Below are 15,089 nucleotides of genomic sequence, written 5' to 3' on the forward strand. Positions count from 1 at the left end.
TTTGCCATTCTGCAGACCACATGGCATGATATTCACACACCTCATATTGAATAAATAAGGAGAGAACCTCTGAAACAGCCAACAGCTGAAACCTTATCTGTAGGGGCTACTCTGCTCTGTCACTGGAGCATTTGGATTAATTATAACTCTACTGGAGGAGGGGAGCTAGTGTATGTGTGCACGTGTGCATGTAGGAGTGAGAAACGAAGAAAGAAACTTAGTGTGTGCACATGCATGTACATGGATGTTTGTATGTGAGGAGTGGAAGAGGAGGTGCCAAGGAGCTTATAATAAACTCAAATGAAGTGAGGAATGACAGAGAAATAGTCAGCGATACAGCTCAAGAGGTAGAGAGAGAAAATAGGCCTTCTCAGTGAATTTAAAAAGCCAAAGAGAGATACAATCAGCCAACTCTTATGAGGATTCCTGTGTGGATGTGGATTAACACCTGGAACTTTAAGAACTCTTCATTTACATATCAAGAGCTGTTCATAACATCACAAATGCAAAACTAAAGCTGAAATAATGATGTTAAGAAAAGAATAGTTAGCACTCTCGCACCATAACCTAAAGCTGGATTCATGTGGCAGCAGAGAAAAGTTAACATATAATCTTTCATGACCTGCATTCTCATTATAGCAGCAGCACAAAGCTCCTGTATGGACTAGATGTGACACATTCACTGCCTGAGTAAACACAGGTTTATGGAAAAGGTAGAGAAAAGCAAAGAATTTTTTTTATGCCTCAAATAGTTATTTTAATCCAGCATCATTAATTAAGTATATTATTGGACCTTATTGGACCTCCCCCCTGTCGGAGGGAATCCTCAATGGCTCATTAATATGTAAAGAAAAACGGGGTAAGATGAGAGAGGGAGGAAAATCTTCGAAGTCTTGAGGGAGATCAAGGGAGGGCTGCATGAGCGCAGACCGAAAGCAGGCAGGAAGGTGTGTGTGGAGAGAGAGGGGTGGTGGGGGGTGGTGGCTGCAGAGCAAGGTAGAGCTACTTTTATGTACTTGCTGTGAGCCATTTCGGAATCAGAGGTCTTGTGAAACGCCTAAAATGTAAAGGGGCTGGCAGTTGTTGGGGAGCGAGAGAAAGGGGGGAGGGAGGGGAGGTCAAAGAGGCCGAAGGGGGGAGGAGAGCTGAAGGATTCTCCTGGACAGTCTAGTTGGGGAAAGGGGGAGGAGAAAGAGGGAGGTGAAAGGGCGTGTGGAGCAGGTGGCCGAAAACATGAGGTTCAGTTTGTCAGAAGATATGTAACTCAGCCAGCTGAAGGAGAGACTTTGGACAAGGAGAGTATTTTTTTTAGTGTTTTTTTTTTGTAGAAGGATTTTTAAAATTGTAAGTGTTATAGTGATCACATGTCAGTATTTTAGCCAGAGAAATAAAAAGGGAGAGGAATGGATAGGTAGACACAAATGGATGTTTTTGGCCTTAGAGCATGCTCAATTGTCATGGCACTAATGACCATCTACTTTATTCAATTTTTTTTTAACTTTAGTCAACTGTCTCTGTCATTCTTACGAGAGCACACAGGGTGAGAGTGTCAGAGGAAGTAAGAATAGCACAAGCCTCGGCATTCAATCACTGGAACCAATGCACTCGCTGTACCCGGGTGTCCTACCTTTTAAGACTGAGGCTCCTTTTGTGGCACGTACAGTAGATTTTTTAGACAGGAGTCTCATTGGAGATTTAAAGTAGTTTCTCAGGCGTTGCAGTGCAATGAAGAAAGTCTCGGGATGTTGTAAATGGACAGGTAAAGGTGCTTAGTTTCACATCTTTCAAGCTTAAATCTGGTGTTAAAACAGGTTTTTGTTGTAAGACTTAAGACTTGTAAAAATGTGAACATCTCCTTTGATAAGCAGTATAAATTGTGTGGTTTGAACCCCTGAAGTTTGAGGGCACATTTTACTCTCCCCGCCGAGCTCAATTTTGTTAGTTAGAGATGTGCTGCACAAATAAGTTCCTTGCTGAGTGTGCACTGCTTTCTAATGCTGCTTGCTAATGCTCCTAATGAGGATAAACAAGACACAGTGGGATGAGAGGTGTTAGACAGCGTGTGCCTCTTGGCCACACTCAGACAATAAGACAATCCAAACATCTCTTAAACTAAAAAAGCAGAACAGTAAGGTTGTTTCATAGAAAATATAAGATGCTTTTAAATCTGTGAAGCAGTGTTCAAATTGATCTAAAACGGCTTCATGATTCCAAAGACTCTCTCCACTGCATGGACTCCATGCTGGTGTAGCATGGTTGAGCTTAACCAAAAAGCATTGAACTGAAGATATCTTGGACCAAGTTGAAGAAATAAAGTTTTTTGTGAACATGTTATGCTGTCATTTTTTTGTGCGAGGCTGAAAAGGTGTCAGAACTTCAGTTCCACTAGTTCCTCAAATAGCCTGGGGGTAGATACAGAGAAAAGTAAAGGGGAGCTGCAGCACATGGAGGTGGAATTAGAAACCTGGTCAGCTGCATGCTGAGCCGTCCTCTTCAGAACAGGAGCACAACTGCTGCCTCTGCTGAAGGGGTCAGTTTAGTTTTACTGAGAACAGAAGCTCAAAGGTTTAGAGCTTCGATTATAAGTCCCTACATGTCTCTTCCCTATATACTAGTAGAAGTTTTATTTCAGTGATGTTTCACAGCATGGCCTTGCCTCTTTAAATATCTGATGTATACTTGATCAGTACTTAAGTACAACAAGCACTTACAAAAGGAGGATAAATCAATTGATTGTAGTCTTGCCAAGATGTGTCAGCGTGCCAGCAGATGGGCCAATGTGCAGAGTCTGTTTGCATGAGAAGCTCACCGCATTGTCAACACAACCTACCAACAGCTGAACACACATTACTCATATCATTACCATGAAGTTTTATTTAGGTATGATGGACTGGATGGACATTGATCCCATTGCCCTGCAGTGAGCAGCGAACACGTCTGAGCCTGGCCCGTCGCTCAGAGTGTGAAGCAACAGCGGCACCTAGCTGACAAACTACAGGAGGACATGTGAAGTTACATGTGGGACGGTGTGTTAAAAGAAACCTCATGGAAAATGTCAGTGTGTTGAGTTGAATAAGGAAATGTAAGTATGTGTCCTCTTCCCATTATTTTTAGTGGCTCTGTAGGGAAATGTTGATTTAGGGGGGCGGTTTAAACACTTGTTTTTTCAAGATACAATAAAAAGGTTATTTGAAGAAATATTAATGAAACTGCTGTATAAAGTTTGAGTTAGTTAAAGTCTATCCAACCCCTTAAAAAAAGAGTGATGCAATTTCACCTTCTACAAACAAAATAAAAATTTTAAAAGTGATTTAAATACTGATTTAATACAAGTGTACAGAGTACGTGCCTAAAACAGACAAAACAACTAAAACTTTAAAAAAAAACAACAGCTGAACAAAAGCCACAAATATAAACTAATAATATTTCACTTTATTGACCTTTACATATTAGTATAATAATTGACCAACCACAAAAATAATTTATAATACATCATTTAGGTCATATTATTTAGGACTCATAGCGTACAAGTTAGAAAAAAAAAAAAAAAAAACCTCCAGCAGTTTTCTGTGATTTGTTGTACGACATGGATCCATCATGAACTGACAAACCTTCAAGCATCCTCAGTGATTAACTTTAGTGGTGAGGTGATCTTCTAAACCAAACATGAATTCTTCAAATTCCATTTTAATAGGCAGGATTTGGTAAAATTACCAACTGACCTCCACAAAACACGACATAGGATTCTCAGAGACGACGTTCAAGACATCATTTAGAAGTAAAATACAACTTTGAAATAATGTGAAGACATCTGTAGGGAGTCAAGTCAAGACCTTTTAGGTATAATAATAATCATTCTGATTATACCCTGTAATAAATACATAAAACCTTGATATAACCAGAAAGTGATTACTACGGTACACAGACAACAGTCGACTACTTAAATGACAAATTACCAATGATCAATGCTGCATCAGTTTATACTGATGCTTATTCCCTTATTAAAATATGATCAACATAGTTTTTTATATGAACTACAGTCCACTGTTTGACGACCCTATGCATCACCAAACGAAAACTTACATTGACAATGATTCAAGCGTCCAATTCCTGTCAAAAAACATAAATATAATATAAAAATCTAGCACAATCCTACAGAAAAATGTCTCAGTCAGTCTAAAATGTTTATCGGTGAATCATCAAATATAATTTAGATGTCAGGACCGTAGGGTAGATCTGTCAATAGAGCTGTAGGAAATGTAGTTTTGATTAGAGACTGATTGAATAATACACAATCTATGTAAATATTTACATACAATATATCAAATTTATGTGTATATATCATGTGCTGCATATCACAATATCATTGATTTGCTGTTCATTAAACATTAATCAAAACTGTTCCCAGCTACACTGCATAGATGTTGGATTTTGTTGTTTCTCACGACACAACAATCAGTCTACAGTTCCTTTAGGGATGTCGGGAATTCAGTCTGAAAAGTCGTTTGCATTTCTGACAAGAAAAAGAAATCCTCTGGAGTGCCGCAGTGAAGTGGTCTTTTACCATCCAAATATTTACTGAGGAGAATCATTACCTCTTCAAGCCAGCTATAATATTTAGGTGGCTCAACAGTGCAGCGGCTGACGTGTATGTGGTTTTAGAGCTGTTTATACAGAGTTTAATGGCAGTCAAGTGCACATCCTGTAAACACCTACACAGCATGTTAGAGACGGACACAGTTTACAGCCTGGAATGTTGCAAACTCTCATGTTTTAATGTTGGTTTCTGTTTTTCCACCGTTTATAGATTAGACAAAGAAAGCTGATTACATTCTGATTTACCGTGAAACATTTTGAAGATAAAAAGGATGGAAGAATTTTGGATTTTAGACGATGAGATGATTGTTAAAAGAGGCCAGATCATGATGCACAGACCACCTCTGACTTTGATGACGTCTCCTATACCCTTTATACCCAAGAGCAGCCGAACTGCATCCAGAAAAGAGGCTGTTTAGCCGTCCTCAATCAACTTCCACACTTTTATTCTGCTTGACATATTAAGATGGAGTTTCAGGACTGTCAGTTAAAGCAATGAATAGCACCTCAGCTGTAACTTACAGGACAATCACTAATATGTTTCATGACAAATGTGCACACATGAATCTATGTCAGTGCTCAGTCCTGTTTTCAGTGTAGAGAATACAAATAGCTGCTTCATTTGGCTTGTGTCTAAAAAAAAGGTTCTGCATGTTAAGCTTCAAGTTTAAAAAGTCAACAATAAATACACACATTAATAAACAAACACATATATAGCTATTCTGTATAAATCATACTGGACTGTTTTTGGTTTAATTATGAAAACCATAAAGTGATAACAGACTACAGTGTCCCATAGTAGAGAAAGAAAGAGGTTTGTCATTCACACTGGTCACACTAGTCATATATCTTCCATACATCTGAACTATTTTATACAGAATTTGGGCTTTTCCCCAAAACTATGACAGTGATTCGGAAATGACATGTCGACTATGAGCTTCCTGTGTGAGGAGTGTCGGTCCTTTTCACTCTCAGCCTCTTCCTTTCAGTTTTATTAGATATTTTAAAAATAAAGCATCTCTAAGAGCTCTCTGCTCCATGTTTGCGGTCTTCACTGTGAATTACCCTGTTTATTTCCTTTCAGCAGTGAAAGGACACCTTATACTTTTATGTTTATTTTCCTTCTTCTAGTGTTCATCAGTAGTCCTGTGTAGTCCTGCTTTCCTTCAGCTTTTATCTCCAAACTCAATCTGGAGCAAACCCAGTTTTATTTTTCCAGCTACTGACCTCGCCTCCTGATTACTCCCTCTTCATCATCCACTCCTTGTCTTGTGCTCCCTGCCCGCTCAGCGAAGTGCTTGTTTATGTGCTTCTTGTAGAAACGTCTGTTTCTCCATCAATTTCCTGAACAGTCCTTGCTTGTTGCCTAGCAGCTCTGCGGGCTGACCACACTCGGCTATACACCGCTGATCTAGTACAGCGACGGCGTTCGCATTCTGGATGGTGGACAGGCGGTGAGCGATGACTATGACTGTTCTCCCTGTTGATTAGAGTGGGCAGGAAATTATTAAAAAACCCAGAGAGAAAACTAAAATCTCAGAAGCATAAAACAAAAAAACAAAAAAAAGGATGCAATGTCAGTGACAAGATTTACCTTCCATCAGACGCTCCAAGGCTTCCTGGACCAGGGACTCATTCTCAGCATCCAGTGCACTGAGGAAAGATGCTCGTTAACAAAATAACTAAAATGTTTCTCTAACCAGCACAATAAAACGCTGTTTCTAAAGGCAGCACTATCATCATCATCATTTTGAAACTAATCAGCAGGGCTGTTTAAAGATAGAGAACTGTGTCTATATTGGAAGTTTATTAGTTTTTCTAAAACAATTCTTTAGTTATGTCTCAGTCTTTCTCACCTGGTAGCCTCGTCCAAAAGCAGTATCTTAGGGTTCTATAGAGAAAGAACAAATAATATTTCAAAATTCAGGTTTCACAGAAAAAAAAGAAGGAAAATAGAGAGCATAGATCCTGGTTCAACTAGTTATATTTTTTATTTTTGTAGATTGTTGACTAAAATCATTCAAGAAAAAAAAACTTCCTGTCAGTAGAACCTCGTTCATGGATGACGAATGTGATAGACAGATGACAGGTTTTTTGACAGGTTGTTTTCTTTTGAAACAATAAAACAAGCATATTTGTTGTTGTACTCACCTTGAGCAGAGCTCTGGCTATGGCTATCCTCTGCTTCTGACCACCTAAGAAACAAACCACACAATTTAAAACATGTACATGCATGAAGACTTCATCTGTAGATCAGTCACTTGACTTGAGGGTGGAGTGTGGAGATGGAGGGGTGCTAGTTCATCTTTTGGGGCAAAGCGAAGGTGCCCTTGAGAGAGGCACTGAACCCCTACGTGGCTGCCCATCACTCCACCATCTCTAAATGAAAACTCTACCTAACACTAAACACTACTTACAACTATGTGAGAGTGATTACCAGATACAAATCTACATAATCTCATGGAAAACTACATTTGCAACAGTGAAATAGAACATACTCCTGTCGTGTCTCTGGCTCTGTGTCTCACCTGACAACAGCACTCCTTTCTCCCCCACTACAGTGTCAAAGCCACTGGGAAAATCCTGGATGAAATCAAAGGCGTTGGCCACTCTGGCTGCCTTGTAGATGTCCTCTGTGGTCACAGTGTCTGGGTCCACTGCACCGTACGCTATATTATCTCTTATAGAGCAAGAAAACAGCACAGGCTCCTGGGACAAAGGTGAGGAGAAGAGAGGGAGAAGGTGAAACAACCTTTGCTCAAAAGCTCTGGACGTGTTTGCTCAGTTTGTGTTGTTGTAGATAAACAAGTAAAAAATAATTTATTACCTGGCTGACAGTGCCAATGTGATTCCTGAGCCAGTAGGGATTCACATCTCTGATGTCATGACCATCTATAGTGATGATACCTGGAGGAAAGAAGTCATTGTCAGAGATAAAACAACCGTCTGACATAGTCTTGAACTTTTAAGTTTTGAAATAACAGCAGTTGATGTTTCAGGGTGAAGATTCTCACCAGTGTCTACATCGTACAGCCTGAGCAGCAGTGAGACCAGGGATGATTTTCCAGACCCACTGGGGCCCACCACAGCCATGATGGTACCAGCTGGGACCAGCAGACTGAGGTTCTGGAAAATAGGAGCCTCCTTACGGGTCGGGTAGGCAAAGGAGACGTCATAGAACTCCAGCTGGCCCTTCAGCTGATCTGAAGGAAGCACGAGGCCTTCTGTGATGGAGCAGAAGATGAAGAACGCAAAGATAAAACAAATATTTAGTGTCACTTGATTGATTGGTTTAATACTGTGATTAAATAAATGAACAAGTAAATTAAGCTAAGTCTATGGAAGCCGAGAACAGCTGTGCTTGCTTGTTTTTCTAAAGCAGTTATCAAGATCGTGAGTCAGTTATTTCTAGAACAAACATGTTTTCATGTGATAATAATTCAATTTATCTGAATGTCATCTATCCACTGGGCACTGTGGATAACATTCACATCAGGAGAAGACTATCCCAGCTGCTGCTGCTCATGCGACTGCACTTCAGTGACAATTCTCTTGATAAATGATCACAAAAATGAACCCATCATCACAAGAAAACAAACTCTGTTATCGTTAAGATGACAGCATAATTAACTTGTGATCTTGTGATAATGGCATTAAAAGCAATCATTGCAAGCACGGCAGCTCCAGGATTCTATAAACAACAGATTATTTGTCTTAAAATGTAATCTGTACACTTATTATTATTTATAAACCGAGCAGGCAAAACAGGTATAAGTTTAAAGGCAAGAGATGTTTGATACTTTGTGTATATATGCTTACCATTTTGAGGAAACTCAGGTTTTCTGTCCTGCAGTTCCCACAGTCTTGCTCCTGCTCCAAAACCCTTCATCATCTCAGAGTAGAACGAACTCAGACCTACACATCAAGCCATCGCACAGATGTAAACAGTACAGAATGAATGAAGGAAATTCATATAACAGGAAAAATGCACACGTATGCATGTGTGCATTACCTGCAATACTGATTCCAATCCAAAAGGTGTACATGAGGAACGATGAGAGCTCTCCCACAGTCATGTTCTGGCTGGCCATCAGAAGGCCTCCTTTGTACAGCACTGACAAGATCATGAGGTTACCACTGAGACCAGTCTAAAACACAAAGACACACAGTTTTCTGATTACTACAACATCTGGCATCATTACTGCTACCTGACACAGCAGCAATTATACTGATTATAGTCTGGGCACCTGCTAGATGAGGTAAGTGGTAAATCCATCCATCAGCCTCTCTCTCTCTTTTGATGTCAGTGTTACAAACTACACTGAGCGACAAATCTGAATATTATGTGTCGGACAGCATTTGAGAAGCAGCCTGAGAGTAAGAGATACAGGGACACTCGGCAGTACAATAGTGAAGACACGTGGAGAGGACAATATTTTCACCATCAACTGAGATTTTAGATGTTTGTTTATTACAGACATCCAGAGAAAAATCTAGTCCAATCCAATAATCCAAATCCAATACAATATTTGAAAGCAGTACAATAAAATACAATAAATGATACCTTATCATGCAGTATATGGTGTATGGTCATTTGTGGTGCTGATGAATTAGGTGTCTGTAGTATTTTGTGTACCATCATTGACATAAATAAAATTAAAGCTTTGTTTCATCTGACCTCAGGACATATGGAAAATGCATACAGATGTCCCAGTGTTCACCCTTTGATGCACAATACGGGTCAAAAGTTTCCCAGCTGAGTTTTTATTTTCTTTATCCTTTAATGGCAATAAAATCTATTATTCAGTATTCCAGATATTTCTCATTCACTTGTTTTTGACCAGCATAAATCCTCATTTATCCTTTCTTTCATTTTTGTATCACTGCCCTTCAAATGTACAAATATATATGACCTCTATTAATTCCCTATGTGATTTCATGCATGGCAGAGTCTTTTCTTATCTCTGAAATACATTTATTTTATCATTTAATATTACAGGAGTTCATCAAATATCTATAAATATATATTAAGTATCTATCCATCCGTATGTTTCAGTTGTTTTACAAAAGAAAATATTTGATACCTTGTGAAAGGGAACTGTACGTTAAGATTACTTTAACATCCATCACTAGGGAGAAAGAGAAATATGGTCAATAGCTAACGAGCTGTTGATACAACACTTACTCTGAAGAAAGGAATCCTAACCCATCAGTTTCACACTTGTTTGGTATATTACTGAGGACCAAAGTTCAGTAAAATCCACATTTGGTGTGGATATGATATTTGAGATAAGCATGACAAATCTGATGTCATTTGGCCGATAGCTGGTGCAGTCGCATCATTGTCTTACTAAAAAAGAAGGAAACTGTCTGACTGTGTGTTGTGTTGTGTTGTGTTGTGTTGTGTTGTGTTGTGTTGTGTTGTGTGTGAACTGATCATCCGATCGACTTCACACTTCTCATGTCAGTGCGATTAGTTATCAGCGATAAGTGTCAGATCTTTTTTTTATTTTTGATGATTTTTGCATTATTAAATGAGGACATAAACTGAATTCAAAAGATTAGCGGAGAAGCACCCAGTTATGCATGAAATAACAGAAGAAATGAGTTCAGTACAGTTCATTTTTGAGATAGATATGAAGATATGAAGAGAAAAACCTGTTTTAGAGCCGTTTTCAACGCTGCCCTGACCTTTAACAAGGGATCATGTATTCTCTTACTTTGTATGGAGGATTGAGGATACTCTGTGTGGCGAAACATCCTTCATGTACATCATGTCAGGTACTGTGGTATTATGACACACATGAAAAGCAGAAGCCTCTGTGCAACACGTCATTTCTTAACTGTGGTTTGCATCAATGACAGAACAAAGTTTCTCTCCTAACCACCTCGACATGTCACATCTGTGATTTCAGATCATTGAGTCCCGAACAGCTTTTGAAGGCTGTCGTTAAGACTCTTCTTATGAACCAGCACTTTGATCCAGGATCTCTAAAATATTATCGGCCAGTCTCTAACCTTCAATTCGTTTCAAATGCAGAAGTAGTAGAAAGAGCTTTCAGGGACTGTCCGCTATTTACCAAAGTGGCAAATGATTTTGTTCTTACTATGGATTCGGATTAGGGATGAGGGATGAGTAGAGAGAGAGAGAGAGAGGACACACACAGTGGGAGTTCCTTTTTCTCAATGACTTTGCATTGTTGCTGTAGACTTATGATATTCTACCGACCGCAGGCGTTACCAAACGTTTGGCCCCTCACGATAGTCTCTTATAACCAGACTAACCTATCTCATCACTTTGTTTTAGGAACTTTACTGGCCACGATTACTCATATCATCATCATACTTTTTATTTTGATCAGCACATTAAAGAAACCTTCTAGGCAACACACCTACCTGTCCATAGCTGACTCAGAGATCATAAATCATGCCGTTATTTCAGCGGGACCTGATTACTGTCACTTTTAGTTGTCGGCGTTCTTTAAGTCTTCAAATGGTTGAAAGTGCTGCCGCTAGAATCTTTACTTACTGAACAATTTAACTCCTTCATACAGGTCAGACCTCTTTAAACATTCAGTGCTCTCTGCTCCTTGTCTGTCACCACAGTAAAAAGGAAGTCAGCAGGCTACAGAGCTTTCCCCTATTGTGTCTCTTTCCTCTGGAAAAACATCAAACAGTTTGACTCTGTTGAGGACTTCCGATCCAAACTTAAACTTCATCTTTTCAGTGTGAATGGTGTGCTCGAGTTTTGCCCTTGTGTGTTTGTGTAACTGGTCCATTTCTAAAGGGTCTAATGGCAGGGGATGGCTGTAGGGTCCCTTGACGTAAAAAACACACACTTACCACTCCAAAGAAGCCAGCTCGTAGTGCAGCCTCTTTCTTGGCCAGACTGAAGACTTCGTCTGTCCTCGCTGTGTATTCGTTGACCTCTGACATCTCTTTACCAAAAGCCCTCACTGTCCTCATGTTGCTGATACGCTCCTCTGCCAACTATCAGACACACACACATATACATATACACACACACACACAGTTTACTTAGGCCTTTATCTAAACCAGAAAATCAACATAGTAAATTTACTCTATCTGAAAATGTAATTAAGGCGGTGAAGCATTTAAATCAGGTGTACACAGAACTAAGACTAGACAAACAGTACATACAAACCACTAATAAGAACTGCACTACAGCTCCATAGCTACTTTGTTTTTAATTACCAAGTCCTCAAATCATTTATTATTAAATCCTGCTGTTGACCATCTGGCAACATCCACACATCCAAAATGTGATTTATAAAACCTAATAAATACTTAGTTAATACGTGTTTCTGTGCACTGTACCTGTGTGGTCTGTGCGAGTGCGTCCTGTGTGCGTTTGGAGATGGAGCGAAGGTATTTGCCGTAGACAATAGCAAGACCAGCCATAGGAGGAACTATCAGCAACACAAAGCATGCCAGACTGGGGGAAACGTAGAACTAGAAGAGAGAGGAGTAAAAAACAAAACTGCATTTAATTTAAACAAAAAAGTAGAAAAAAAGTAGAGGGATAATATTTATATTATATATTTTCCTTAATTTCCTTGAACATTCATGACACCAGGAAGTCATTTAACTTCTCTGTCATGAGGACATTTCTTTTCTCGTGAGCTTGAGGTGTGTTCTATGGCTTCTTTCTGTTCTGGGAAATTGCAGTCATTGAAGATGGAGCAGATAAAAATCCAGTTTTGTCAAGGAAGTAAAAATATCATCTTTTGTACTAAACACATACCAACAGCACTGAATGGAAACACACATACAAAAGACGGCAAGAAAGCCATAACTACTTCCTTGTACAAAAGATAATGACTAATGCCAGAAGGGAAATTCAGGTGTCACACACCTTACCCTATAATTAAATAATTAATCATTACAGACACACCTTTTATATCTTATCTATTACACAACATTAAAAAAGGTATCATAAAGGATGCCTCATTCCTCATTTAAACCCATCCTGACCGACTGCAGCAGGACCACTCTGATGGATGTACTCACCATCATACTGACACCAGCAGCTGCCTGGACGACGGCTCTCAGTCCGTCTGACAGGTTGTCAGTGATGGAGTGGCCCACCACGGTGGTGTCAGCAGAGAGGCGGTTGATAAGCTCGCCGGTTCTAGTCCTGTCAAAAAAAGCCACTTCCTGTTTGAGAATGGACGAGAAGACGGAGGCACGTAGATTTCGGACAATCTTTTGGCCTGAAGAGAGAAAAGCAAAGACAGTTACACATATGTAATAACATTTTTGAAAGCATTACTTTGTGGCACCTGATTGAAAAACTCTTGTCTGACTTTGTCCAAAGTTCAACAATACATCTACCTGCATCTGTGAGTTTATTATTGGCTGTATGTTCTGTGTAGTTTGATCATCCTATGTCTGTGCCTCTGTCTCTTTGTGTAGTGTATTAATTGCCCTTGTGGTCTCACCTGATATCTGCATTAGGTAGACTCTGGCAGCGTTGGCTGCCCCGCCACACAGAAACACTCCAGTCAGCATGATACATAACGATGTCAGAGAGGCAGTCATTGTTTCTGTGTCTGCTCCAGACATATAAATGGTGTCAATCACTTTACCCAAGAAGAATGGGGCTGACATAGTCACTGCACTGGAGACACTCAGGAAGCCCACAGCAGCTGGAGTGGATAATGGAAAAAAGAAAAAAAATTAAACAAATGAAAATCATATACAGCTAAGTAGAAGAAAAGTTTTTACGAGGTAACTGATACACTGTAACAGGTTGTAAACTGGGAGAACAGATCTGTAAACAAGGTCAGGGCAGGTTAAAGTGCAACTCACTGAGGCTTGTAAACAGATTGTTGTATTTTTATGTGGCACAGCACAGTGAGGCATGTGGCGAATGATTATAAGGACTGCGCACAAGGGTCAAAAGTACAAAATGTGAATACATTTCTGTTGAATTTATAGTTTTATCTCATCTCTCATGTGGTTTTGAAATTGATGGAACAAGCATGGATTGTATGGATTAAATCAAAATCTTCCTCCTGTGTGTTGATGGAAAACTATAATTGCTGCTGCAGAACATTTGTGTGTTAACCCCCTCATAATTAAGTGAGATGCAAGATAACACACTCAGTGAAGAATAAAATGTAGATTAAGGATTCAAAAACTGTATTAAGCTGACTTAAATATGCAGCTTTTAAACCTTACAGGGTCTCAGTGTTAAGGTTTTTATTCTCTTATGAGGTTCTCACCCAAAGTCTAGCCCACAATTTGGTGACATATACACACAGTTTACCTGCCAGCCTCCATCTCTCCGGATGAGCAAGGCGCAAAATCCTTTTGACATCATCCACAGGGATGGTGGTCGATGTTGGACCTGTCTTCGTCGTGGTCTTCACTGAGTCGGCTGGTGTAGGTGTAGAGGCGGCTGAAGAGCTGGCAAAGGCAACAGGTGTGTGCGTGAGTGTCCGTGCTGAGAGACCTCTGAATGGACTGCACGGCGGGACAGACACGGAGGGTGAGGAGAGAAGGAAGGCAGGTATCCGGTGCACTGAGGACTTGACCCCGGTTGACTGTCTCTTCCTCTGCGGGGAAGCTGAGAAGGCCAGCCGGTGCTCCAGCCACAACATCCGCGGATGTGTTAGCTTGAGTCTGGACAGAGGCGCTCCGTGTGAGCACCTTGTCATCCCAATTAAAAGCTGCATCGTCCTGGTTGTCAGCTGATTGACAATACGCCAATTCAATGTATCCAAAAGTTAAAGAAACCGGTTGGTGGTGTCCTCTCGGAGAAGCATTTAAGTGCCCAAGCCAGGCAGGTCAACGCACCGTATCCACAGCCGAGCAGTTGTGGAGCTTCTTCCCGCTACATCGTCGATTTCAGACAGTTATTGTAGGTTTTTATCTCCGCCTCACAGCCGCCTTCACCCAGTTTATCTGTTATCGCTGCACAGCTACCAACACCCCGCCTGTCACTGACATCTGCCGCTCAGTGTTTGGTCGGCACGTAGGCGGTAAAATGAAAACACAAGCTCACGAACACCGACTGACACTAAAATGCACACTGAGAAACCTAAACGAGCAGGAAGCAGTGTTTATAAAGGGTAGAAACAGGAAAGGTGACCCTGGTTTGTCTGGCGTGTAGCTACAGATGACTCCTCTTCCTAGACGAGGTATGGCTGAAACTTTCCCAGGCATGAACAAGCGAAGCCAGATCAGAGATCAATATTCATTGATAAATACACAGCTCGGTGTTTGTTTGTGAATAAAATGTATCATACAATTCGTACTGAGAGGTTAAAAGTCTGATATCGTTGTAATTTAGTGCATACAAACATAAGTTGCTCAAAAATAACATTAAACCACATTATTTTCTCGATGTCGGACCGTTACCTTGGCGACCAGCATTTTAATTCCATTTTAAATCAATTAAATTATTGATCATAATTTAAAAAATGTAATTAAACATACTTTGTACAAAGGGTCTGTGTTGAATGAAG

The 15,089-nt window shown here is 40.1% G+C and overlaps 1 protein-coding gene across 1 annotated transcript; it reads right to left on the reverse strand.

The window, feature by feature from the left end:
• Window positions 1-4,754: 4,754 nt before the first annotated feature.
• abcb10 (ATP-binding cassette, sub-family B (MDR/TAP), member 10) lies at window positions 4,755-14,792 on the reverse strand. Its single transcript, XM_010732325.3, has 14 exons — window positions 13,889-14,792; window positions 13,059-13,265; window positions 12,628-12,830; window positions 11,935-12,069; window positions 11,440-11,586; window positions 8,609-8,744; window positions 8,416-8,511; window positions 7,611-7,820; window positions 7,424-7,503; window positions 7,125-7,305; window positions 6,748-6,791; window positions 6,453-6,487; window positions 6,191-6,249; window positions 4,755-6,076 (listed from the first exon to the last, which is right to left on the reverse strand). Exons 1-14 carry the CDS (start codon window positions 14,295-14,297, stop codon window positions 5,883-5,885), a joined length of 2,136 nt encoding a protein of 711 aa, XP_010730627.2. The 5' UTR covers window positions 14,298-14,792; the 3' UTR covers window positions 4,755-5,882.
• Window positions 14,793-15,089: the final 297 nt, after the last annotated feature.

Source organism: Larimichthys crocea, chromosome VIII (assembly GCF_000972845.2).
Source record: "Larimichthys crocea isolate SSNF chromosome VIII, L_crocea_2.0, whole genome shotgun sequence".
In the NCBI taxonomy this organism is placed as follows: Eukaryota; Metazoa; Chordata; class Actinopteri; family Sciaenidae; genus Larimichthys; species Larimichthys crocea.

Bases quoted from the DNA above. Each gene is read 5' to 3' on its own strand.
- abcb10 (XM_010732325.3), bottom strand. From the start codon at position 14,297: ATGCAGCTTTTAATTGGGATGACAAGGTGCTCACACGGAGCGCCTCTG. The intron at 11,587-11,934 runs GTACAGTGCACA...TGTGTCTGATAG, and splicing joins CACTCGCACAGACCACACAG to TTGGCAGAGGAGCGTATCAG. The intron at 6,488-6,747 runs GTGAGTACAACA...CTTTCTCTATAG, and splicing joins TAGCCAGAGCTCTGCTCAAG to AACCCTAAGATACTGCTTTT.